The 26,200-nt window shown below is 43.3% G+C and overlaps 1 protein-coding gene across 2 annotated transcripts in view; it reads right to left on the bottom strand.

Annotated features, from left to right (window-relative positions):
- Window positions 1-716: 716 nt before the first annotated feature.
- PLPPR4 (phospholipid phosphatase related 4) overlaps window positions 717-26,200 on the bottom strand; it is a 38,020-nt gene continuing 12,536 nt past the window's right edge. Inside the window, exons 2-7 of one of the 2 annotated variants that reach the window (XM_066625724.1) lie at window positions 18,328-18,513; window positions 13,208-13,337; window positions 11,854-12,049; window positions 6,797-6,854; window positions 4,057-4,230; window positions 717-2,054 (exon numbers count right to left, since the gene is read on the bottom strand). In XM_066625724.1, coding sequence (XP_066481821.1) covers window positions 717-2,054; window positions 4,057-4,230; window positions 6,797-6,854; window positions 11,854-12,049; window positions 13,208-13,337; window positions 18,328-18,513 — 2,082 coding nt within the window. The remainder of the gene's footprint in view (window positions 2,055-4,056; window positions 4,231-6,796; window positions 6,855-11,853; window positions 12,050-13,207; window positions 13,338-18,327; window positions 18,514-26,200) is intronic. The other variant, XM_066625725.1, reaches the window with a different exon arrangement.

The raw sequence follows: 26,200 nt of genomic DNA, 5'->3' as shown, positions 1-26,200 counted from the left end.
GTTTCCATTTTAATGGAACATCAGTCACACAGTTTTTGTTCCAGGGAACATTTCAAAAAAACTACATAAAACCTCTCTTAATGGGAAAGATCCGCTATAACAAAGCTGTTGGTATTTTTCTACTCTAAATGAATGCAGCCAGCATATTTTCAGCAAAATTACTTGGAAAAGGAACTACACATCAAAATGCCATGTTTGTAGTATGTAGGATTTTCAAAAATGTAAAGTTAGAATCAGCACCGGCTTTTTATTAAATTTTGGTGCAAAACCCGCAAAGGTGAAGTACAACACTGGTACAGCTTTTGCTGTAGAAAAAGAAAAGAAAAATTCCCATTGTCCTTAGACTTATATGTGTATATATAAATCAAAAAGTTGGCACATTCAGGAAATTAAGGTGTCTGTATTTAAAGAGAGCTGTTTCTGTTGACATCACTCCCACTGGAGAAATATTTTGAGTTAAAAAAAAAAGAAAAAACTTAGGAAATTTTCCCCATTGGTTAGGTTCTTGCATTGTGCTTTTTTCCCCCCTGCAACATGAAACCCACAAACTCATGCACAATCACTACACATCAGCAACATCCAAAAACGGTCAGGCTGATGTTCGATATTTTGGCACATCGACAATATTTCGGCATCAGCTCAAAAAATTAAAGAGCGCACAAAGCGTGTACCAAATGTATTGTTAGTGGCATTGCTTGGTTGACAAATGCTAGCTTTCATTCTTTGTAAGCTCTTGTCGGGGAGGTTCCTTTGTAGAAGATGTTCCTGGTGTTCTCGGGACTGCTGCCTCTTTCAGGGATTAAAATGATGTTACCTTTTCTTCGAAGCGTGGAATCGCGGCTGGAGGAAATGGACAGGGTCTCTGAACCAATCTCACTGCCTTCCACGGGTGTTACCCTGATCGTAGTCATGCCATGGTGGTGGTGCTCACTGTTATCAATGTTACTTCTTTTCCTGTCACTGGATCCATAACTGTCTTTCAAAGACTCACAGCTCTCAGAGTCTCTGTTGAGATCGTTTAGCTCGTACGTTTGACGAAGGCTTCCTTTCTCGGGTGGTTTCCATTTCCATGAGCTGCTGCCTTCCCCTTCTGATGGCATCTGAATTATAGGCCTGTTGTTCTCAGGATGGGCTTCCACTCTGACAATACTGCTTGGTTCATGATCTGTCAAGGTTTTATAGCGGATGGAGCCAGTGCAGGTGACTGTGCTGCCTTCGGAGCTTTTGGGGCTGCCCTGAAGCACACCTTGTTGCTTTGACATGGCTATAACTTGCATGATTCTTGGCTGGCTGTTACTTCTGCATCCAACAGTTTTCTCAGCAGCTTTCAACCATTTAGCTCGAGCAGAGCTTGTTTTTGGAGATGCGTTCACATTCTCCTGTGTCTCTTCAGGAATATGCACAAGCTGTGAGGAACCGGGGCGTGACTGAATCGAAACCCTTGGCCCACCAGAAAGACCAGTGCTGTTACAGACTGGCACACCAGTAGGCTGAATTTTCAGGTACTGGTTGCTGAGGCCATGGTGATCTCCATTAACGCCCACTCTGGATGGCTCAGAGCTTGACCTCATTTCAATCGCTCTTGGTGGTGACTGCCCAGAATCTGTCTCAATGACCTGTAAGGACAACTTCCGACTTTCATTCTTGTTCTTCCACTGGGAAAGGAGCTGCTTTGAACGGGCAGAATCCATAGATGCGTGAATTGTGGCATTCCGTCGGGCTGACTCTTCCATTGCAGGTGTGTTGGCTCTTGGCAAAGTGTTGCTGAACGTTACCATGTTCTCCTTTCCCATTGGGCTTCGTGGTGTGATAATCTCCACGTCAGCATTTGCTCTCTTGAGGTTAGTCAGTGAGCCGGTTTCTCTGTGGTTCCGGTTCAAGATACTCTCAGCATGGTGAGTGGCAAGGGCATCATTGCTGCTACCATTTTTACCTGGCAAAATCCTACTAGGATCTTGGCTCAGGTCAGTCAAAGACCTTAATGGCTCTCTGTGCTGGCTTTGATTCAACATGTTCTCTTCACTTGGCAGAAAGTTTCCCACAGCATACAGGCCCTGGCATTGGGAGAAAAACAGGATCCCATTATGGAAAATAAATATTTGTCAACCCTTTAATTATAGACAGCTTCTCATGCTCCATGTTGCAGACAAGGTACAACTCCAAAGAACTAGTCATCAAGGTCTACCTATCATGGAATGATTCATGCAGAGTCCTCCTTATGCCTGTTTCAGGATGCCCAAGAAGTGAGAAGACTCATAGGTGGTCAGAACAGGTGGAGAGAAATGGAGAGGCTTCAGGAATGGCTTTTCCATCTTCCCGTTTCCCACATTTCCAAAGAGACAGAGGAGAAAGAGGACCCTGCCATGCTTCAGCCCATCTGTGGCTCTAGTCCACTAAGGCAGTGGCTCTCACACTTTTAGCACCGGGGTGCACTTTTTAGAATGAGAATCTGTCAGGACCCGCCGGAAGTGATGTCATGACTGGAAGTGACATCATCAAGCAGGAAGATTTTTAACAATCCTAGGCTGCAATTCTACCCACACTTACCCAGGAGTAAGTTCCATGCACTGTCATTGTTGAAAGCAGATACATAGTAGCTTGTTAAAAGAGCAGATCTGTAACATTTCCCCAAATGCAATCACATACAGTGGTAGCATCAAGTCTAATATATTAAAAATAAAATATTGAAATGAATGGGGACCCACCTGAAATTGGCTCATGACCCACCTAGTGAGTCCCGACTCTCAGTTTGAGAAACACTGATGTACACTATCCTGAGCAACTTGGAGAAAATGTGAAAAATAAATATGTTGTCTGCAATTCTGCACATATACAGAATGACTTGCAGGAGCCCAGTTGGTGCCAGTGTGTACCAAATTTAACGTGAGAGTCCACCATATGCAGTTTTTATGTTGGGTTGTCTTAAGAGATCAATACTGACAGGCATGTAAATTTCAGAATAGTGTTCCAAATGTCATCCTGAATGACTTTAAGCAGGCTCAAAGGTTTGGGAACACCCACTGGAATTTTTGATTTTTCTTTAAACAGCAAGCCTCTACACAGCCTCCCAGATTGCTCTAAAATTTCTTTCAGTTCCAAAAACCGTTTGTCATTCAGTATACTGTGCCGCTGATCAAGGCACATTGAATCAAAACCCTGTTGGGCGCATGGATCAAACATCACAGTTCTTTGGGTCTTGGCCCCTGTGGGAAGCATGCAATGAGTGATTCAAAGGTTTTGATCCGGAATCAAAAATTCTCTGAATTTTGTGAACGTTGGAACACGTGTTCCAATGGGGTTGACGAAACAACATGGCCAGGAAGGGTCAGAAGAATGGAAAAGAGAAGCTGAGCAAACTAAATTCACCAGTATATAAAGTCAGACAAAATCAACTCAAGGCAAGTTATCAAAATTACCAACCATACATTTTGACTGCAATCCTATATACACTTACTTAGGAGTAAGTAACGTTGGGGGTTTACATCAGAGTAGGTATGCATAGGATTGCACTGCATATCATAAAAAAAAATCATCAAAATGGTTTTTAAGAATGTAAGTGCCAAATATCTCCTATACATTTCAGCTTTGTTTGGTGGTGGAGGGGGTGTACTTTGCATTTTGTTTTATGACTATACCACCTGATTCACTGATCCTTGCCTCAACCTGATTAGTTTTCTGTTGAAAGGTTATGCCCTCTCTGCTGCTTAATATCCATGTAATGCAATATCTGGGTGAGAGACGAATTTATCAGTTTCAAATCAATTTGTGCTGAGCCTCAGCTGGGTTTTAATCTCACTCTGTTTACCCATTCAATGGCCCATTACAAACCTTGTCACTTTCAAGGAGTGGGCGAGATTGTGAAACTGAAGAACTTCAAGATGCCTATAATTTATATATAGAGCTTCTAGCTTTTGCGAATGTGTCTATTTTCAGAAGATACACACAGAGTATAGTCTGTTGCAAATCCAAGTACGAGGTGCAAGATTAAATTGTAAGGATTTTAGCCACCCAAAGACAGGCATCTCTGCTCATTTTAAACGTGTACATTGAACTTACCAAGTAAAGGGCAATTCCACCTCCGATTAAAAAGCCACAGTAAACATCAACTGGATGGTTTTTGTACTGGGTGATGCGTGTCAGTCCACATATAATCCCACAGATGATAAATGCGAAGACTAGAAGTGGTTTCAGAAGTTTAGAGGAGTCGGTTAAAGTGGAATTGAAGTACATCTTTGAAAAGATACATTAAAAAAAACTTAGTAAAATTTTCCAGATGGAAAGGTTTTACATCTTTTTCTGTTTCCTGAGTAAGACAGAACAGTGACAAAAGCCTGGGATAGTTTTCAAAGGATAAAATTAGACTTGTTGAGAGACCAAATGGATTGGAGTCCTCTTCTAGCTACTTGGAATTCTGAGGAAGGGATTGAGTTCCCTTCTGCCAGAACAGTTGGTGAAGCTTCAGGAACTAGGTTGCTGCTTGGGAAACTGAGGAACTGCTGTCTGGAAAAAGTGTGGCTGAAGAGGGCAACCAGATGATACGAGAAAATCCATGACAGTGGCTCCTTCTGTTCCTTTCTTCTCATGTGCTCCAACAGCATGGAACAAAGTGATGGGAAGCCAGTTCCCCAAGCCGTCCCTGCCCCAACTGTACGCGAGGAAGATGGCTTCCTTCCTCAGCATTCCATACAGTCTCCCATCCAGGTGGAACTCCCATCCAGACTGGACTCCCATCCAGTCTTCCCCATGAGGAAGCTTCAGTGTGTGAACTGGGCCAACCCAATGTTCCAGCTGTCACTGAATGTTTTTGAGAGTTCAGTTCTCAGCTGAGCTGCAATATTGTGCAATTTCTCTCCTTGTATGACCAATTCATGTGTTACTGGGATGCTGTTGGAACTGCTTCTGTATGTTTGGATCCCATGCTACTCTGTAAACAGCTTTGGAAAGCATCATAAGTTTGGGGCTGTTGGTATGGTTACTTGCCATGCCAGTTTCATCCCTCAATTGTGGGGTGGCAATTAACCTGTCAGTCACCTGACTCATACCACTGCTTTCTACTGGTGCTAGGGGAACAGTGTGGGATGTAGCCAGTGTGCTTTTGTAACATACATATGGGATAAGAAGAGCATCCCTCCTTCAGCAGCAAAGGGCAACAAAAGAACCAAGTCTGCAGGTGCCCTTGATAACACAGGTCTACACACATTTTGCTGTCTTAAAAGTTAGATCTATTTTTGGTTGTTTTTGGGCTGCTGAATCAAAAAATGGCACTGGTTTTGCCAGATTGGCTCTAGTTTTGGGGGTATGGCATAGCCACTGCATACGCTGATTCAAGCAGCTTCCCCAAGAGGAAGCCATGGTGTTGGCTTCTTCACGAGGAACATGCTTGAATTGGTGTATAAGGTGGCTATGCCATAACCCTAAAACTGGACCCAATTGAACAAAACCAATGTCATGTTTTGATTCAGCACCCCAAAAATATTCTAAATTCATTCAAACATCCTTGGCAACGAAAAAAGTGTTGTTGTTGTTTTGTAGACCTGTGCAATTTACTCAGGAATTAAGCAGTGTGTGTGTGTTATTTATTCTTATATTCTTAGGCTGCAATCCTACACACACTCTTTGATTTCTACCCCTCTCCATCTCAATAAGGGATAAGCGAAAAAAGCATGCATATTTTTATCTTCTCACAGTCAGAGCCTTTGAAAGGGTCATGGCTTCCTGTTCTGAACTCTAACTGTGGGCTTTGTCGCCTTCTGAAAATAGGTTTGCACAAACTGACGTGAGCTTTTCAAATCTTCTCACGTCAGCTTGTTCCATTATGGCACGTGATTATTTTCATATAGCCATCAGTTTCTTTTATGTGAAAGATGGCCAGATCTGAGGCATGAGAAAGAAGCAAGGGAAATCAGAGGCTGGTTTTGACAAAGGCCTGCTTGCAGGAGCAGTTTATGCTTAGCAGGATCATGTGCTGAATTCCTGAAGATGTTCTGCAGAGTATTTTTCCAGTATCATCCCTGGAGAGTCTTGCTTGTCTAGGAATCCAGTCAATGTCAGCACCAGGCATTGTAGGGGCCCCTGCACTTGGCTATCAATGGCACTCTTCCTAGGCAAATGGGGCACCACCATTGCTGCCAGCCTAGTCAGTGGGCCCCCTAGCCTAGTGCTCAGCCTGGTCAGCTGGGCAAATGGTCAGCCTAGGCAAATGGGCCCCCTAGTCAGTGCTCAGCCTGGTCAGCTGCTGACACTACTCCTGAGATAAGAACATAAGAACAGCCCCACTGGATCAGGCCATAGGCCCATCTAGTCCAGCTTCCTGTATCTCACAGCGGCCCACCAAATGCCCCAGGGGGCACACCAGATAACAAGAGACCTCATCCTGGTGCCCTCCCTTGCATCTGGCCTTCTGACATAGCCCATTTCTAAATCAGTCTAACAGATCAGTCTAACAGATCAGCAGTCTAACAGAGCAGCAGTGCTATTCTCACTAACACAACTACCTTTGAATCCTGGATCTCCATGTTTGGCTGTGTAATGAAATTGCTAGAAAACAGTACTTTAAAAAGTATTTGTTTCTCAAAGTCAAAATATCTCATATAAGATTTTTCTCTACCCCTCCTCAATTTCCATTTTAGGCCTTATGGGAAAAAAGGGGGGGCCAAGGGTCAAATAATTTTTTTCCCCCCCTCTCTTCAGCATAAAAATCTCTAGTCTTAACCTTGTTTGCTCGACCCCAAATACAGGATGACATTCTGACTTGTCTCTCTTGTACAAACAATTACGAAGGAGCTGAATGACTCACCGAAACATACACAGCTGCAAAGGCTGCCAGGGTAGCATGTTGTGAAGGGAATGACTTTCTGCAAAGGAAGGACGCCCAAATTAAATTTCTCACTTAAAAATGCATTCTGCTAGGGTTGGTTTAAAAATAACCAAAGCACTGGGTGGTCCAGAATGGTAATCATGTTGGACTTACAAGCTGCAATCAAGGAAATGATTATTAAATTATTGCTCTTTTTTTTTTTTTTTAAGTTCCACTTTACTATTGTGGAATGAATGGCTGCTAAATCCCATATTAATAAATAACATATTTTGATTGCAATGATTAAACCTCTGATCTCAACTAAATTGCCTTCCTTTGGGGGGGGCATATAATGGAAAAAAATTCTACAATTACATGCAAGTTTCAATACCATACAATGATTCAGTAATGGATAATATAATTGTAACTACTGTAATTTGGGGAAAAGAAAAAACAACCAGTTAAACATTGAGCCCACTGCCTCCAAATTAGCTGACTGTCTCTCTGTGGACTGTTCATTAGCAAGGCTGGCCAAAGACTTCCCAGTTCCCGAGGAAGCATAGCAAAGGCCACCCTCTTTTGGAACCGCATATCAGCTCTGCTTGTCCTCTTTCTGCTCCTTGGAGTCCAAAAGGAAGAAGGGAATGGAGCTGAAGAGAGTGTGGAGGAGAGAGGGTGCTAGAGCAGTGGTTCTCAAACTGGTGGGTCGCGACCCACCAATTCATGTAATGCTTCCCCCATCCCTTTAAGGGGCGGGAGAAGGAGAGGGAGGCAGTGATGCGATCCCCAGGATTGCATCGCTAAGGGGCGAGGGGGGTGCTTGTGACTTCCTTGATGATGGCAGGGCCGCAGCAGGCCGCAGGAGGTGTGGGAAGCTCTGCGCAGCCCTGCACAGCACTCCCGAGGCTTGGAATGTTCAGAGAAAGCAGACGCAAAGCACTTCCGTTTTGCAGGAGGTGCTTTGCGCCTGCTTTTGGTGAATGTTCCAAGCCTCAGGGAGCGCTGCGGAGGGCTGCGCAGGGCTCCCCACATCTCCTGCAGCCCTGCCTTCATCAAGTAAGTCACAAGTACTCCCCTTCGCCCCCTCTTAGCAATGTGAACCTGGGGGATCGTGCTGCTGCCCTAGCCCCTCCCCGCAAGAACTTACTGAGGGAGTAAAGCTCCCTCCAAGTTTGAGAACTGCTGGGCTAGAGCATCTCTGACACTCTAGCCCTCGGGTGTGAAACTCATTTCATACAGTGCGCCAAATCGTATTCATGGTGCCTTCTGAGGGCTGGAAGTTGTGTCATTAGGCAGGAAGTGATGTCATTAGACAGGTCATGACCAGAAATAAGCACTATTTTCTCATTTAGAAAGTCATTAGTTGCAATTAGTGACAGAAGAGAAAAATAAGCAACTCTTGATCATATTTTCAAGATATGGGAGAGCCCAATTATGCTGGCTGCCTTTTCAGCAGTGATACCTCAGCACAGCTCAGCAGCTGAGAGCAGCTGATGGTGGTGCTGGGAGAGCCCGAGGACCAAATAAAGAGCTTCTGGGGGCCACATCTGACCCGTGGGTCTTATGATTGACACCCCTGCTCTAGCCCATCACTTGTGTCCTCCACAGTTCCCTTTTTCGATCCAGAAAATGGGAATAATAGTGGAGGAGGAGGATGGGTGGATGAAGGAGAGAAGCCCTTCTGCCAACTCACTGCCTGAGGCAACTGCCTTACATGAGCAAAGCCAGCCTATCCATGAGATGACCTAAGGTCATCTCATGGAGACATAAGTGGGCACAGAGGTAAACTGAGCCCTGCCGTGCTTTTAAATTACCTCTCTGCATTTTAATACTTTCTCTCAGAAAAATGGTAAATGTTAAAAAGAATTTTTACAAATTTGGATTTAGGAACTGCTGCCGACAACTCTGCAAAGAAAAAAAATCTTCAACAGAATTTATGGCACATGGAAAAACAGTGCAGAATTTGCACTGACCTTTACAAATGGGGAATACAAATAGATGGTGACCCACTGTGAGCTGCAGGCCCCCTTACAATGTCAAGGCATAAGAACAGCCCCACTGGATCAGGCCATAGGCCCATCTAGTCCAGCTTCCTGTATCTCACAGCGGCCCCACCAAATGCCCCAGGAAGCACACCTGATAACAAGAGACCTGCATCCTGGTGCCCTCCCTTGCATCTGACTTAAGCCCATTTCTAAAATCAGGAGGTTGCACATACACATCATGGCTTGTAACCCATAATGGATTTTTCCTCCAGAAACTTGTCCAATCCCCTTTTAAAGGCATCCAGACCAGATGCCGTCACCACATCCTGTGGCAAGGAGTTCCACAGACCAACCACACGCTGAATAAAGAAATATTTTCTTTTGTCTGTCCTAACTCTCCCAACACTCAATTTTAGTGGATGTCCCCTGGTTCTGGTGTTATGTGAGAGTGTAAAGAGCATCTCTCTATCCACTTTATCCTTCCCATGCATAATTTTGTATGTCTCAATCATGTGCCGTAAGGCAATCTTAAGGGTAGCCACTGCACTACATGACTCTAGGGATTTGAAAGGGTGATTTTCCGGATTGCTTGTAGAACAGAAGTGAGCCACATTTTCTGTGTTAGTTTTACTGTGTTAGTCTTGTCTGAATAATTCATGAAATCCCTGGCCCAAATTTCAGCCTGCTAGTTCCAAGTTCTCTTATCGGAATCTGTGTTTATAGGTCATTATATTTTTATGTGGCCATCATTCCTGCTGAAGCCAGGACAAGTTCTTAATGAATACACAGAGAGGCATACACATCTTTGCAAATTCTGAGTACATTTATTTTGCAACTGGAAGAGTAACAAAAAGCTACACAAAAAAGACTGCTTGTTAGCTAACACTGATTTTAGTGAAGAATTGATCACAAAAGGTGGAGACCTTTTTCGAACCATTTGTCAACTTTTGGGGAAAGGAACAAAGCTTTAGCTCCTTCCCAAAATAATCTTATGCATCTATTTACGCACAGAGCTCAGTGGAAGCCAGTGAGCACTGAGCATGGTCCTAGTTGCATAGTTTCCACACTTCATCTGTGGAACTCCTTGCCACATGATTTTATGGTGGCACCTGGCCTAGATGCCTTTAAAAGGGGATTGGACAGATTTATGGAGGAAAAGTTCATCTGAGTTACAAGCCATTATGACGTATGCAACCTCTAAAACTTCCCAAGTTTTAGAGGTAGAATATCTCTGAGTGTCAAGTGCAAGGGAGTGGCAATCTTTTTGTCTTGTGTCCTCCCAGAGGCATCTGGTTGGTCACTGTGAGGTACAGGCCCTTGGCCTGATCCAGCAGGGCTCTTCTTATGTTCATCTGTACACTCTCTTCCTGGATTTCCTGGTCATGCTACAGTGTGACAAAGCATGGGAACATTTCCATTCTACATTTCATCCATCATGGAATGCAAGGTTGTGCACATGGAGTTCCCAAGATGCTCACCCATCCAGGCACTGATGTGATCTAGATCTGCTTAGCTTCAGCAAGGTTTAGACATGTATCAATGTTGAAAAAGCAACATATGTTGCTTTATGGTCTTATAAAAGCTTTCAGATGTTATCACCAGATTTATGTCTCAAGATGTGGATAATGGCAACACACCCTAGGTCACTGGTTTTTGACTTGTCAAAAAGTAGGATCTGCCTCAAAATCCAACCTGTGGCATTAAACCCACCTTCAAGCACTCAGTGTGCAAGAGGGGTAAGTGAGTGATCAGCCTTCTTCTTTTCCCACCTGGTGGAGGTCAATCAGGACAGACTGCTGGGCAGTGATGGCAAGGTGCAGGAGATGTCATTTGGTTTGGTGAGCACCTGCATATTCGGTGCCCAGAAAGACTCGGATGGCAAGTGGGGGGGGGGCTGGTTACAGGGTGCATTGCTGCACATGCATTACTTATCGCGCTGCCTCTTCTGGGTAAGTACTGCATGCCTAGCTACTGTTCAAACTGTGAAAGCTGAGCCTTGAAACAAAATGGTGATAGAATTGTCTCAGTCCACCTGAAGTTGAGTCTCAACCCACCTGTTGAAGAACGTAACGTAAATACATTTCTAAAAAAGCCTTGTTGGATCAGGCCAAAGGCCCATCTGGTTCAGCACTCTGTTTCTCATAGTGATCAACCGGCTGCCTCTGGAAAAACATACTTCTCTTCTACCATGGCTGTCCTGTAACTGGTCTTCAGAGGCACAATGAACCTGGTGGTAGTGTATAACCATCATGACTAGTACCCATTGATAGCCCTTTCATCCATGAGTTTGTCCAATCCCCTTTTAAAGCCATCCAAGCCAGTGACCATTATCACATCTTTTGACAACGAATTCCATAGTCCAGGGATTCCCAAAGTGTGCATCACAACTCCTTAGGTTGTCATGGAACACTCACAAGGGTGCCGCAGGATGTCCCCAGTGGTCCTTCACTGTTCCCCTGGGTGCCACCATCTTGGATCTCACAAAATCTTATGAGATTTGGGTCCCACCATCTTGGATCTTGTAAGAACCAAGATGGTGGCACCCAGCTGAACTGGGTAGAAGAGGGACATCATGACCCAGGTAAGTTTGGGAACCTCTGCCATAGTCTAATTATGCAATGAATGAAGAAGTTCCTTCTTTTGTATATCCTAAATCTCCCACTCCTCCATTTCATGGGATGATTGCTGGTTCTAGTATTGTGAGAGAGGGAAAAAAACAGATCACTCTCCACTCTCTCCTCACCACACATATTTTTGTAAGAGTGCAATCCAGACTGGCTTTTCAGCCACTGCAAGTTCCCTGCACTGGCCTATGTAGTTTGGTGTCATCTGCAAACTTGACCACTTCTTTGTTTACCTGCAACTCAGGTTATTAACACATTAAAAAGCAGCAATCCCAATACAAATCTGGGGGATTCCACTCTTTACTTTCCTCCACTGTGCAAGTTGCCCATTTATTCCTAATCTCTGTTTCCTGTTCTTTAGCCAGTTATCAATCCAAACCTTTGTTCTAGATGAATGAGATAATAAAGACTGAATCAGTATATTTTTAAAGGGTCTTTTGTATCTAACCTTCCATTGTTGATGATGGTAGGATCGGATCCTGAGCAAATATCTTCCACCACATAAGAATTTTCTGAGCAGGAGACGTTGAGAGATGTATAATTAGGTTTGCATACAGTCAGGAAATACGGTGTTTGATACCCAGTTGACAGCTGTATGATATCAGTGATGAGAGCAGTGGCACAAAGGCCAAACACATGGACACCTACAAGGAAGGCAGAAGAACCCGTTAAACCTTTGACCAGAGCTGTCTTCTAGTCAAGGAATAGGTAACTGGAGCTCTGCAAGCCAAATGGGACCCCATGTACAATTTTATTTGGACCTTGGGTGCTCTATTTTTATTATTCAGTGGCCATATTTTAATTAAAGTGTAGCAAAACACATCCTGTTTTAAATTCAAAACAAGAGGATTATTGTTATTAAGAATATATATTTTTGCTCCTATGAAATGAGCACCTCTTTTTTCCCCTCTCTGGGCATGTCCGAAGTGGACAAATGTGTTTCATTTCTGCAATGAGAAATGAGATGCATACAGGGTTTCTGAGCCACAACTCAGCAGGGCTCAGCTCTGAAATCTGTTTATTCTGCAGTAAAGAAAATGTTGTGATTATTATTTATTCCTCCCCACAGCTATTTTTTATTTCTTGTTTTTCTGGTGTTATGATGAATTCAAATATACAGGAAAACAATGTGGTACACTCCTTCCTGGACTGTACAATTTCAGACGAAAGGGATACTTATATATTTGATCAGTCCTTCACATCAAAAGAAAAAAAATAACGACACAGACTGAGGTCTTTGTGTTCTGAATCTCCATGCCCTCCCCTAATCACACAGAACAGCATAGGCAGTCATTAGCCCCAACTGACAAGGTGATCCCTTCCAAAGATTAGGGTGGACAGGACAGTTGGATGCAATTTTTGATGGCTTCTCTATGGTGAACATCGTATTTGCTTTAGCCCAGCCTTTCCCATGCAAGGTGGGTCAAGGGCTGAGCCCTCCTGCCTGCCCCTGTGCCCAAATGGCTCTAAATTGGAGCCATTATAGAGGCGTTGGGTGGTCCCATAAGCATTTTCCAGGTTTTGCCAGGCCAGCAATCCAGTCTACTACTAGAGGAGGTCACTGGCCTGATGCGACCCAGAAGAAGCCTCTGGCATCACCAGGAGCACTGTGACACACCACAGAGGATGAAGGGGGCAGCAGTGCCAATAAGATTGGGAACTGCTGCTCTAGCCCCTTATGAGTCTTTCCTGCAAGTCTGAGATCTGTTCAGTAAAAGTTCTAAAAAGTGTATCTAAGGAATCAAGATTTCTATAATCAAAAGCAAAAAATCCTCCAAGAAAAAGCATGTGCCGAAACCTACCAATGAACCGTACAGCTCTTCTAAGAAAGGAGTTGAAATTGCAGCCACCAGCATTGATATTGGCCTCTGCTCCAATTCCATTCCGACGTTTGGAAAGGCAGCAGTAGAGAATGCCTTCTCCCACCATGATCTAAAATGACAGAGGAGGAGGTCAAGGTTATCGTAGCAGTTGTTTGGGAAGAGCATGATTTGATTTGAAGGACTCATATTAACTGTAAGAGAACATAAGTCATTTACCAAAGTGTGTGTAACATTGCTTCACAGACATCTATCTACTAATGCAATTTTCTTAAGTGAGGGCAGGGAAGAAGGTGACAGTGTATGTACATCATCATTATCTTGAAAACAACTTGTTTGGAAGAGAGACATTGGCTGAGAGCTTGACTAACCTTGGATCTGTTCAGTATCAGGCACTGATTCATGGGTTGAGTTTGTGGTTTCTTGAATTGAAAAGTGGGCTATAACTATTGTAATAAATATAACATTTTTAAACAAGTGAAATTATTATGTTTATTGTTTTTATTTTTATATGCAGATTTTCACCAGATGACCTCAACACTACACAGCAGTATGCACAAACAAAAAAGCCCACCCAAGTGTCCCCTCTCTCTTTAGAAAAAGCCTTTGCAACAGTGTTTTAATGTCCCACCAGCAGCTTGAGATATAACCAGATCTCCAGAGTCAGTCAATGAACCCAGATTTACCATGTCCAAGCTCAATATTCTTGCTTAGAGATTTTTGATGCGTGTGTCATGGCACATTGGTGTGCCACAAAAGGTTCACAGGAATGCCATGGGAGTTTGGAGCACAATGTTGAAAATTGCTGAAAAACCCTTCCGGGTTATGCAGCTCTGTTTCTAGACAACTGTCTGTAGTAACAAATGGTCTGTCTCTTGCTCCACCAGCGCTATAATTTGTTACTACAGACAGCTGCCCTAGAAACAGAGCCGCAGCACCTGGATGTCTCCCAGAAGTGGGAAGTGACATCACAGAGAGAAGACCAGAGAGGTTGGTGTGCCATGAGAAGAAAAAAGTCAAAAATTGCTGCTCTAGGTAATGGTTTACATTTTGAAATGACTTTCGGCGCAATCCTAACCCACTTTCCAGCACCGACATAAGGGTAATGCAACTTCGAGGTAAGGGAACAAACATTACCATACCTTGAGGAGGCCCAACTGCAGGATGCAGCACATGCCCCACTAGCACAGCTATACCAGTGCTGGGAAGTTGGTTAGGATTGCGCCCTTTGTTACACATTGTAATAAAGCATGGACTGAAACTACTTGCCAGACTTCACATCCATTTTAATGACTGCCCAAACACATTCTGCTTTGGGCTGTTTTCAAAGCATACCTCTGTTGTTTCAATACTGTGATTCTCCATACCAGTGGTTCGCAAACATTTTGGTCTCCAGAGCCCTTTCCACTCCTAACGGAAGCCCCAGAGCTCTGAGAAGCACACACAGAGAAATGCTGCTCTATACCATTGTTCTTCCCAGCCCTTGGCATGCTTGGCTTCATTTGCTCTTGCTATCATTTAATGTGATTGACTGTGACAACCATTTAGTTCAAGATATCAAAATGCCACATGGTAACATCACAGACCCTCCTAATGAAACCACACGGGTTGCTGAGAAGAAGCAGCAGCCAAGGGTACAAAAGTGCATCGAACAGTATTGGAATGATACAAACTTTCAAAGAGGTAAGGATTTTTTTTTCCCCCCCCAGGCAATGCCAGCATGAGGTTGCTGGGTATCCTGGAGGAAAGCCCTGTGCTGAACTCCACCTGGTGTGTTCCTCAAGCCTTTGGCAACTACTACTGCCACTGGCACAAAGGGATTGATCTAAGTGCATGCGTCCTCTAATGGGTGTGGACTCTTGGTCTGTACCTGATCTGGTCATATTCTGATGCCACTCCTGTTTTCAGGAATGTATTTGCACCAAATACACATGGCCAGGCGTTCTCAGTAGTACTGCCCAAGCTATGGAATTCCTAGCCATAGAAGAGTGGAACCTGGAAGGTTTGGTCCTCCCATTCTATCAGCACATTAGATGGTCAGTGAAGCCCACTCAGCCTGAATGTGTTTTTCATGATTTCACTGGATTTTTTGCTGCTTCCAGTTTGTGCTGCTGCTTTAAAATTGTATTTTGTGATTGTTTTAAACTGATTGATTATTGTTTTGTTTGAGGAAGCAGGACCTGTACCAGACACAGGCCCCAACTGGAGGAGTTTCAGAGCTGGAAAAGCTTCTAGACCATGACAGTACTCTTAGGGTCCAAGCCCTCCAAACCTCTGGAAGGACTTGCCTTGCCCATCTGCAACTACCCAGTCTAATCTCTGTCGCCCTCTACTTGTGGTCTGGATGCAATAACCACAATAGCTTCTCTCCCCAGAAGTCAATCATTGCCTAATAGTTTTCATACTCTGGATTCAGAACTCCAGCAGTGTTATTTTGCCTAGATTCCATTCACTAAACACTGGAATTCATAACTCTACCACTTAAAGAAGCCTATACTGGGCTCTCCACCTATCTTGTTTACAGAGGAATTTAATATTTCCCTTCAACTCATCATCAACTATAATAGAACCAGTACACACAAGCAAACTCTTTGCCTGATGAAAAACAACTGAAGTGGTGTCCTTTTAAATGTACATGAACCATCACAGAGTCTTTGCAACATATAGAACCCCTCAGATCACATGAGCGAAATGGCCAAGAACCTAAGCTGTGAACAGGGAATTTCCCAGCTTGAATTTCACCTCTGACATGAACTCAGTCCATGGCTTTAGGCAAGTCACTCCCTCCCAACCTCAGTGTAACATCGAATTGATAAATGTGCTGCTCTCTGCATTTGTGGAAAGTGCCATACAAACACTAGGCATTATTAAGTATTGTGATGTCATTCAGGCAATTTACATGTGAACTTTTATTGAGGGTGCAATCCTAGCCATACTTACTTGTGAGTAAGCCCTACTGTAATTAGTCTGGAACTCCTTGCCACAAGATGTGGAGATGCCTTTAAAAGGGGACTGGACAAATTTCTGGAGGAAAAGTCCATCACAAGCCATGATGTATATATGCAACCCCCTGATTTTAGTAGACTACCATCAGAGTGCCAGATGCAAGGGAGTGGCAACAGAATACAGTATATTATATAGAATACAGACTATATACTATATATACAGTATGCAGTCTTAGAGTTCAGACTATAGGTATCTTGTTGTCTTATGTGCTCCCTGAGGTATCTAGTGGGCCACTGTGAGATACAGGAAGCCGGACTAGATGGGCCTTTAGCCTGATCTAGCGGGACTCTTCTTATGTTCTTATACTGAATATAATGGGACCTACTTCAGAGTAAACATGCATAGGATCAGGCTCTGAATCATTTAAACTGATACCGATATTGGTGTTCTAGCTACGCAGTTACAAATATTAGTTACCTATAAACAAAGTGCATTTCTCACAAGTTTTAAGACTAAAGCCACAAAGGCAAAAATGTTTTTTTTTAAAGTTTTAATTAAAAATGTGGGGAAAGTGCTGATACAACAGTTCTTCTACTATGTGGGCAGCAAGGAGCACAGTGGTCCTAGACCAATAACCTCCTCCGAGCTGTGCAGTGTATCTTAATGGATTTTTCTTATTTCCCCTACAGCAAAATAAAGGCAGTGAGGGTTGTATAATTCCATGAGAATGCAGATGGTAAAAGAGACCTGGGGAATTCTACATACTAAGAGAAACTGTCAGAAACAGCCTCTACCAATATAATCTGTCTCAATGTAGTCATTATGATGATATGACTTTGATCAAGAGCAACTAGCGGGATCTTAAATTAACATTTCTATTTTTGCAGAGTTTTCAGCAGCCTTTGGCAGTTATGTCTGAAGAGCCCACTCAGAAAAGGCATATTTCTCTATTACATAAAAGTGCAATGGGGAAAATGATGTATTTCAGTACATCCTTTTGATGACCTCCCAGGTTTGTGGGCCAACCTACCCTTTCAAACCACCTCAGTCTTTTATACTAAGGTTGGTGTTACCCAGTGAGGCCCTGGCCTCAGCCCTGCTGTGTGCAGGAACCCTTTGAGGTGAGGGAGGGCCGTTCCTCTGTGACAAGCTTCATGGGACTTGGGTTGCAATAAACCAGTGGGTCCCAAACATTTTTGACTGGTGGCTCCTTTGACCTACTTGGCCATTGGCTGTGGCTCCCCATTAGGGCTACAATCCTATACACTGCGTAGGGCGGCGGGTTTTCTGTGAGGATTCCATGGCTCCCCTGGATGTTTTCTGTGGCTCCTCAGAGAGCTGCAACGCACTGTTTGGGAACCACTGCAATAAGCCCTCTGCAGTCATTTTGGTGTCACCCCCCAATGGTGTCACCCAGTGCAGTCTGCACCCCCTGCATCCCCGTAGTGATGCCACTGGTCCTTTGGAGGCTCCCCCCTTTCTTTAATCAGTCTTGTAAAGACAACACAAAGGGAGTTGGTACAAAAAAACTGGGTTTTCTCCCCTCCTTTAAAGTGGGAAGCTTGCTGCACAGAGCCTAGTTTTCATATAGCAACACAGAAGATCCCAGTCACAAGAAAAGTCTTGTTAAGTTTGGCTTTCTCTAAAGACATTTTACTCACTTGTTTTGTTTGTATGCATTTTCTTCTGGAAGTGTGTGCATGTATATGGGGGAGATTAGGATTGCCTGGCAATATCAAGGTGAAAGAGAGAATGACCACCTCCATACTCCTCCGGTGGGGATGGGGAGGACAGAAATGGAAATATGTTTGTTAGTATATGGACTCCTTGCATTAGTTTCTTTAAAAATGATCAATTACTCCTAAATCTAACTCATGGTTTCTGTTACTGTTTTCTCATCTGCAACAGGAGTGAGAGACTTGTAGCCAAGTCATTTCATCCCTGCTACCTGTACTGCAGGTTCAGAGGTTAACCTGGCTGGGTGGGTCCTCTGATTGTAAGGGCCCTCAACCAGTGCCCATCAGGTCAATCCCTGATGCCCCTGTGGCAAGTATTCATTAATGAGAAAACAGTCTTCTGTTGATGTGCTGGATATGTTTTGGGAAAGAAATCATAGCAAGGGAAGAAGAGCCAAAAGGGAGCATTCTGTAACTCACCGTAATGGCAGGTGCAGCAAAAGCCAAACTGAGCAACATCAGAAAAGGAACGGCCTCTTGTGACGGTTCAATGTACGGCATACTTAGACTCCTGTCATAGCAGCTGAATCCAGAGTGAACGGGCTTGAAGACATCAGTCAGCTCAAGGAAATAGAGGCTAACGACAGAAGATGCCAGGATGGGCAACTGGGGAGGCAAAATAAAAATCAATACATGAATGTTGCTCTGTGATACTATTAACATTCAGGCAGGACAGTCCTAAGCATGTAAACGCCAAAGGAAGTCCCACTGTATTCCTTGGGGCTTACTCCCAGAAAAGTGCATACAGTATTGCAGCCAATATCATTGTAATGATAACAGTGGGCACGATTCCACAAAAACTAGTCACATTTAAAATCCCATTTGTACACATGAGGGAAGGCTGAGCACTTGCTTAATTATCAACTAAGGGTCCAATCCTATCCAACTTTCCAGCACCGATGCAGCCATACTAATGTGGCATGTACTGCATTTCTGCAATGGGGGAGCAGTCAAGGAGGCCTCCCCAAGGTAAGTGAACATTTGTTCCCTTACTTTGGGGCTGCACTGCGGCTGCATCGGCACTGGAAAGTTGGATAGGATTGGGCCCTAATTCTCCTGTTGAATGCAATTGTGCTTGGCAAATGCCCCAGTGCATTTGCCAGAACATAGGGACAGGTTCACTTCATATTGAACAATTGGGGAGAATATCTTCTGCAGGTTTTCACTTAAATCTCCAATTGTAAAAAGGTTAGATTCTTTTTTTTTTTAGGTTGAAGGTTCAAGATAAGAAACCGAATTATACCTCAAGGGGCCAAGTACCTCTAAGCCTCACCTCTCCAATTTCAATCACACTAGGTAAAGGATATGGTTGCTTCCCAGACTCATATCACTGGCTCATAGAGAGATATGGCATTGCCAGCACGGGAGGTAATCATGGCATTTATTTATTTATGTATGAAATTATACCCTGATTTTTTGATCCTCTAGGGATCCCTAGAACATTTGCAACATTATAAAATACATTACAGTTTCATTTTAAAAAACTCACAAAATAAATTGATCGTCCAATTCTATGGGCTAGTTACAATAGAAAATCCCGTGATCTGCTATTGTACAAGTTGCAGTAGCATTGTACAAGGTGTGCCACTGCCATGCACTTTGGGACCAATGGAGCAGACAGTGGTCAGTAGCTGCTGGATGCCATGCTGGAGCAGGTAAGGTGGTGGGCAGGGTAGTTTGGGGGAGGGTCAGGGTGAGGTGTGGACCAAACTGGGTGGTGGTGGTGGTTTAAGGGTGGGAGAGTGGACAACGGCAACAATCATGCATGTCAGATCCTGTCCCCTTTCCTGCCTGGATCTTTTCCTTGCCTTTCCTCTGACTAGCATCAGCAAAATAGCTGGCATGGGTCAGAGGACACCCATTGGTGACCAGGTGGCCTACTGGGAGGTTAGTAAAAAATATTTTCACTTACCTCTCACAGACCATCTGATCTCACCCCATTACATGCAGGATGTGCTCCTATAATTTTCTTCCCCATACTACAAAATGTCTCCAGATTATATTATATACACTTGAGAGAGAGTTTCCCATTTTTATGGATTTATAAAGCAGCCTACTCTGAGCCATGTGAACAGAGAGGAATATAAACCCAAAGTTGCAAAGCAGCCTCTGCCAGTGTGCACTGCCAAGCTGCAGGTGGGGAGGCTGGAGTGGCCTTCTACATGCTAGTAGACAGCTGAAGAAGTGCCAGAGCAGGTAAGGCTGCCCCCGAGTGTGTAATGGGGTGGGGAGAAGGCAGGTGGAGTGTCTTCCCCCCAGTGCATTCCCACTGGAAGGCAGATGGAATGGAACAGGGGAGGGGTGGACAGAATGGGGTGGTGAGAGAGGGCAGATCAGGCCTGAGAGAAGGGCAAGTTCACATGTCAAATTCTGACCCCCTTCCCGGATCCACCTACATGGATCAACTCAGACTTGCACCAGTGATTGAGCTGGTGCGGGTCTGAGTTGAACCTTAGTGGCTGCTGGGGGCTACCCTTGGGCAAGGGAACTAAACTCCACTTAGGGCTACAGAGGCCTTCAGTGGCCAAAAATCCCCTGAGAGATACATCGCCACACGGGGATTTAATTAGGATTAGGTTGGCAACCAACAAAACCCAGCATCACATAATTCTGCTCATTGGCTTTTATAATGCTGAAAAATAATTTTATTTTGATATAAATCGTATATCATTTATTATTGCATTGTCTTCATTCTAGCCTTCTATCCATAAAGTGGCTAACAGTACAATCCTATGAATGTTGACTCAGAAGTAAAGTCCATTACACTCAATGTGAGCCTCACAACCATAAAATTGAAACCAGCCCTTAGAATGCTAAAAAGGGAGGAAGAAAGGCCTTAATTTACTATACGAGCATAGGTAGAATGCTTATTTCTAAGTAAGTGTATTTGCAAAGTGTATTTGCAATGCCAGTAAGCCAATGGCTGAAGACTGGATATGGCAATGGAGAACTCAGTGGATCAGTACAGAACTTCACAGTTTTCAGGCAATAATGCCTTCATCCCACACACATTTGTTTGCAAGTAATTCCCATTGACTTCAGTGAAAGTTCTTCCACATATGCATGGTCAAACAAGGCAACATCATATACCCGTATGGGATAAGTCTGGGTTCTGTTTCACTGGGATCAGAACCACACATCTACTCTGAACTACATCACATTGCATTGAATTTATTGAAGTGCTTTATGCAAAACCTAACAAGCATGCAAACATCTATCACATAATAATTCCTAATTAGGGAGCCAGTCTTCCAAACATCGTTTGCTGCATCCAGGTAACCACCTTTTTCAGGCCTCTCTCCTCAGATGCAAAATGCACTTTTTTCATGCGCAAAAGTAAAGGAAAAATAAATGTCTGTTCAACCACCCCAAAAAGTTACAACTGGCTACTTGAACTTATGAATATTTATTGGGTGTACTGCTTAGGACAGCAGGAGTTTTGCAATTACAGGCATTAACTTCAAACACCTTGAGCATGTCAAACATAATTAGATAGCATAAAGCGCATTGTGTTAATTGCAAAGTAAACATTCCCCTTCTGGTTCCAAATTGGAATTTTAAAGACAAACAGATACAAAGCACAGACCTGGGCTAATACTGACTCATTTACGTGGTTGATGAAGAGACGAAGAGAGTTTAACAATTAACCCTTGCTCCGGTTTGAAATGTATCCCTGAGAAATAAGTGAAATCTCAACCCAATGGGATCAGTGAAAAAGCTTCTAATGAGCTTCTGAGTATGCAGGGGAAAGCCAATCAGTTGACGATCCTAGGCACACTTCCTTGGAATAAGTGACACTGAAAGGGATGGCTCTTACTTTTGAGTGAATGTGCTTCAGATCAGGGTAAAAACGATCACTTAGTGTAATTAATAAGCTTCTTTAACCTATAGAATTGACAGAGTTCTCCTAAGTGCTGCTTGAGTGAAATAGTACCTAGAGAACAAGCATAATTAGGGAAGACACTGGGGAAGCATAGTTAAAAGAAAGTTAACTCCTGCATTTAAAACAACAACAAAAAATTATTCTGGCACATTTCCAGCAGCTGCCAGGTATTACTCATTCTCTCAACACCAGGACACTGCTTTGCAACAGATTCAGGATTAACAAGAGAAATCTTCATAAAATGTCTAATTAATTTATGGAATTCATTCCCAAAGGAGGAGGTATACCAGTATAAATGGCTTTTAAAACGGTTTAACAGATTCACACAGGGTAGCACATGTCAAGGCTTTTAGCTCTGAAACTAGAAATGGGGCCTTCACATTTAAAGACAGTACATTCCTGATTAAGATGCTGGAAACTAAACACAGAGAATGTTACAAACATTTTGTATTTTATCGAGTAATGTAAGCTGCCTTGAGCATCTGAAAAGGTGGCCTCTGTAAATAAACACTTTGCAACAACATTTTTCAGCATTTAGTTAAATTCAGATGATCACCATGTGGGTGCATTTTAAAGAAAGGAATCATAGAGGAATGATGAGGTATTTCAAAGATTTTAGTTAGACAGCACCTAGCACTGAAACTCATTCCCCACCAACCTCATCCTGTAACTGAGTTTAAACTGGGATGGTAGCTCTTGTTATCCACCACCCAAGACCAGGAAAACCAGCCAGAAGGAAGCTGCCTTAGGGAAACTTTCCTCCCAGAACAAAGGAGAGTCCCCAAATCTTGAGGTCTTCTTAAAAGTTGAACAATAGTGAAGGCTGGTGACCTGGGAAGACAGGACTATGAACTCCCTCTCTAATGAATGGAGACCAGGCAGGTTAAAATAGGTAATGATAAAAGAGTTTATGAAAAGAATAAAAACTCCAAAAGAAAAGGGGTAAAGTGAAAAGGCAACAATACTGCATTTGAGGAAGCATGGGACCACAAGACTGTTTAGGTAGACTCGGTCGAGCAAAGGATGCACAGAGGTTAAAAAGCAAGCCAAAAATAAACCACCAACTAAAATTACATAGTCATGCTAGTTCAAATTCATGGTCTTTGCACCCACACCCAGCTGGGAGAGTGGGCAACTCTCAGTGAAGCATCAGATGCTAGACCATGGTAAAAATACAGAAGGGGGGGTGCATGACCCCACTCTTTATAACCTGTGGACATTAACCCGGTTTTATCTGTGGGTTTTATCTGGATACTTAATGTCACCAGTGCTGCTTGAAATTCCTACTTTTGGGATTCAAATAGGCCTCATGATCCAGTGAGCTAGCTCTAAGCTGGCTCTTTGTTTACTGGTCAATGGTTGCAAAAAAAAGATGCTCATGCAATAACCATCAGTAGAGCAAAAATGGCAACTGCATCCAAATGACTCAGCAGCCCTTTCCGATTGCTGGGGCACAGCAGGAGCCATACAGCTGACAGGAAGGTCCAAATGAGTTGAACAAACAGGCCAAACATAGTGGAATATCAGGGGTTTTCACCACATTGACTCCAGGAGACATCTCTCCATTGAAAATGCTTGTTCAGTTTATTTCATTTTGGTCTGGGCTGTGACCAGGGATCTCAAAGGAGCATTTTCATGTGATACGTTGGGCTCTGCAAGTCAGTGGTAGCATTCAGATTATCAGAGGCAACAGAAAACCAGCCTTCTGTGCACACTAGCTGCGTAAAAGAGGGAATTGCAGAAACAGAATTTAGCGGTGTCTTTAAAAGCCTCAAAACCAGGAAGGGATTAAGGCGGAACTGAGAATGCGACCAGACTGCAGGTGCTTGCTGAACATGCCCTTGAGAAACGAAACTTCCTGTAAGCAGAACTCCTGATAAAACCCTCTTTTATTTTCTCTTTTTTTTAGCCCCTTTTAAAATGTCTGAAAAGGCTGCACTTTTTAAAGCTGTGGTACACAGAGGACCCCAAACAGGAAATTTCATGTTCAAGTAAGAGCATTTTTGTCTTTCACAGAAATGTCATCGACTTGGCAGTTGAGGAAGAATATTGTAAAAGAGCTTTCTCCCAAATGCCACTTTGTGAAGCATCCAGCAAACAAGGGGAAATGGCGACACATTTTCACTAAGCTAGTTTTAAGAATATGTAAAATGAAAGAAAAAAAAACACAAAACATCTCACTTTTCATTGTGTTCATTTCTCACAAGATGCCAAGCTCAGAAACATAAAGCTGGCTTCTAGGTGGAAGGACAGAATAGATTTCATGGCATCATGTTCTGGACAAAGTATTCATTTCTGATGTGACCCCAAGAGTCACGTCTACTCAGAAGTAAGTCCAAGTGTGTTCAATGGAGCTTACATACATAAAAGTATGTAAGTAGGAAATCAGTAGACTGGAGTCGTGGTACCTTTTGAGTACCACTGAAGTCCTGTACAATGTCAAAGAGGAGACCTGGAGCGAAGAAGCAACATACAGGTGGGGCCGCAGTATTCACGGTATCTGCATTCTCAGACCCCAGTGCGGATACCAAAAATTGTGGATAATCAAATCTGTGATCCTTCCTCCCTGTTGGTCAGTCCATGGTGTGCTTCTCACCACTCCTTCTGAGGGCAGAATCAGGAGTTGTGATGTGAAGGAGGGGGGTTGCTTCTTCGGTTCGTATGGAACTGATAGCTTTTCTAAAACATAGCACAGTTTTTGTTTACATGATAAATAAATGATGAAAATGCAAGTGTTGGTTGGTTGAAGTGAAGGATTTCACACAGACAATGCTGAAGGCAGATGGGATAGGAACATCTGGGGAGTGTTAAATGAGTACTCCGACATGTACTCCCCCGGCACCTCCATTTTTTTCTGCAGGGTTGTGGTGACTGACTTGTGTGCTGACCCACTTTTCTGAAAGACTAACTCGAGAGAAACTAACTCTAAAAATGCCTCTGGATGAGTCCCAAAGGCCACCCATTATGACTTGTTTTGACATGAGCCAAGGGGACAGGGCTAGACTCGAAATTCAAGGCTGTGGCTCCAGCACATCCCTGGTTCTCATGTTCAAGGTAAGGAAACTTTTGTTTCCTTACCTCAGAACTGCACTGCAGCTGCATCAGCACTGGAAAGATTATTAGGGTTGGGCCTTATAACAGGTAGCTAAAAAAAAGATTTGATCAACAAGTTTTATTGATTCCAGTTAACTTTAGATTAATTGGTGATGAGAAAATGAGAAAGACTTGGACAATGAAAGGAGACAGATAAGGGATGTCTGGAAAATTTGAACAAATATATCTTAAAACTACAGGTTCAGCAGTATCAAACACCATACAACATAATGACAGTTTAGCACAAGAGGACTGCTGGAGATTGAGTCATGTGATGGAAATCAGCATATCTAGACAGGTCATCTTGAAGTACAGAAAAGAAGATCTTGAGCTAATCAATGAAATACCTGGGCACAGAATTCCTTTTTGATGTTAAACAGTTTATGAGGTTACCTGGAACTATGTTATTGATTATAATAAGCTTTATATAGTAAGGAGTGAATCAAGTAATTGAAGGAAAAAATATGTACTCAAACTAGAGAAAATATTTTAGGTACCATTAATGTCAGACTGGTTAAAAGAAGTTGGACAATCATAATTTTGTATAACTTTAAACGAATCATTCTGATTTACTAACAAACTTACTGAGAAGCAGCTATTATTTGTGATACTTGGAGTGACAAATTGCAGGGTAATGTTGCTCCTTACATGCCTTCCTGAATATTGTAAAGTTTTTGTTTTTAAAATTATTTACCCTCACAATCACTACAGCAATGTTATAGCAACAGCACATCAATTACCTGCTTTTTTTTTTTTTTACAGAAAATTTCCATAGACACTGAATATACAAATATTAGCGCGAGTCTTAACTGCAGCTATAGCATCGGTGAGTAGCAGCCCAATTCTATTAAGGACCTATAGCGGCAGATCTCATGATCTGCCACCATAAGCCCTACTGCAGTGACACCAGTGGCACTGCATGCATGCCAGACTCTCTTGGATACTCTATCAGCCCAGGGAACATGGCAGTGGGCGTAGATTGCGGGTATGCAGGGAGTTGATCTCAGTGGCAGAGGCGCACACCAGATCCTATCCCCTATTTTTCAATCTGCCCCACCCCTTTCCTAGCCTCAGGCATACACCAGCAAAAGAGCATGTGTGGGTCTGAGGAGACCCATAGGCAGCCAGAAGGCCTACTGAGGGGTAATTAAAAATTGTTTTACTTACCTCTTATTGACCTTCTCCTCCTCCACTATAGCATGCAGCATGCATGCTACTGGCACTGCTGCATGCTATAGGGCAGGGGTGCTCAATAGGTGGATCGCGATCTACCGGTAGATCGCGAGGCAAAATGAGTAGATCCTGGAGCCCTGTCTC

This window comes from Tiliqua scincoides, chromosome 4 (assembly GCF_035046505.1).
Source record: "Tiliqua scincoides isolate rTilSci1 chromosome 4, rTilSci1.hap2, whole genome shotgun sequence".
Taxonomy (NCBI): domain Eukaryota; kingdom Metazoa; phylum Chordata; class Lepidosauria; order Squamata; family Scincidae; genus Tiliqua; species Tiliqua scincoides.
Note: the sequence above shows the minus strand (reverse complement) of the source record. Positions and strands in the feature narration are given on the sequence as shown.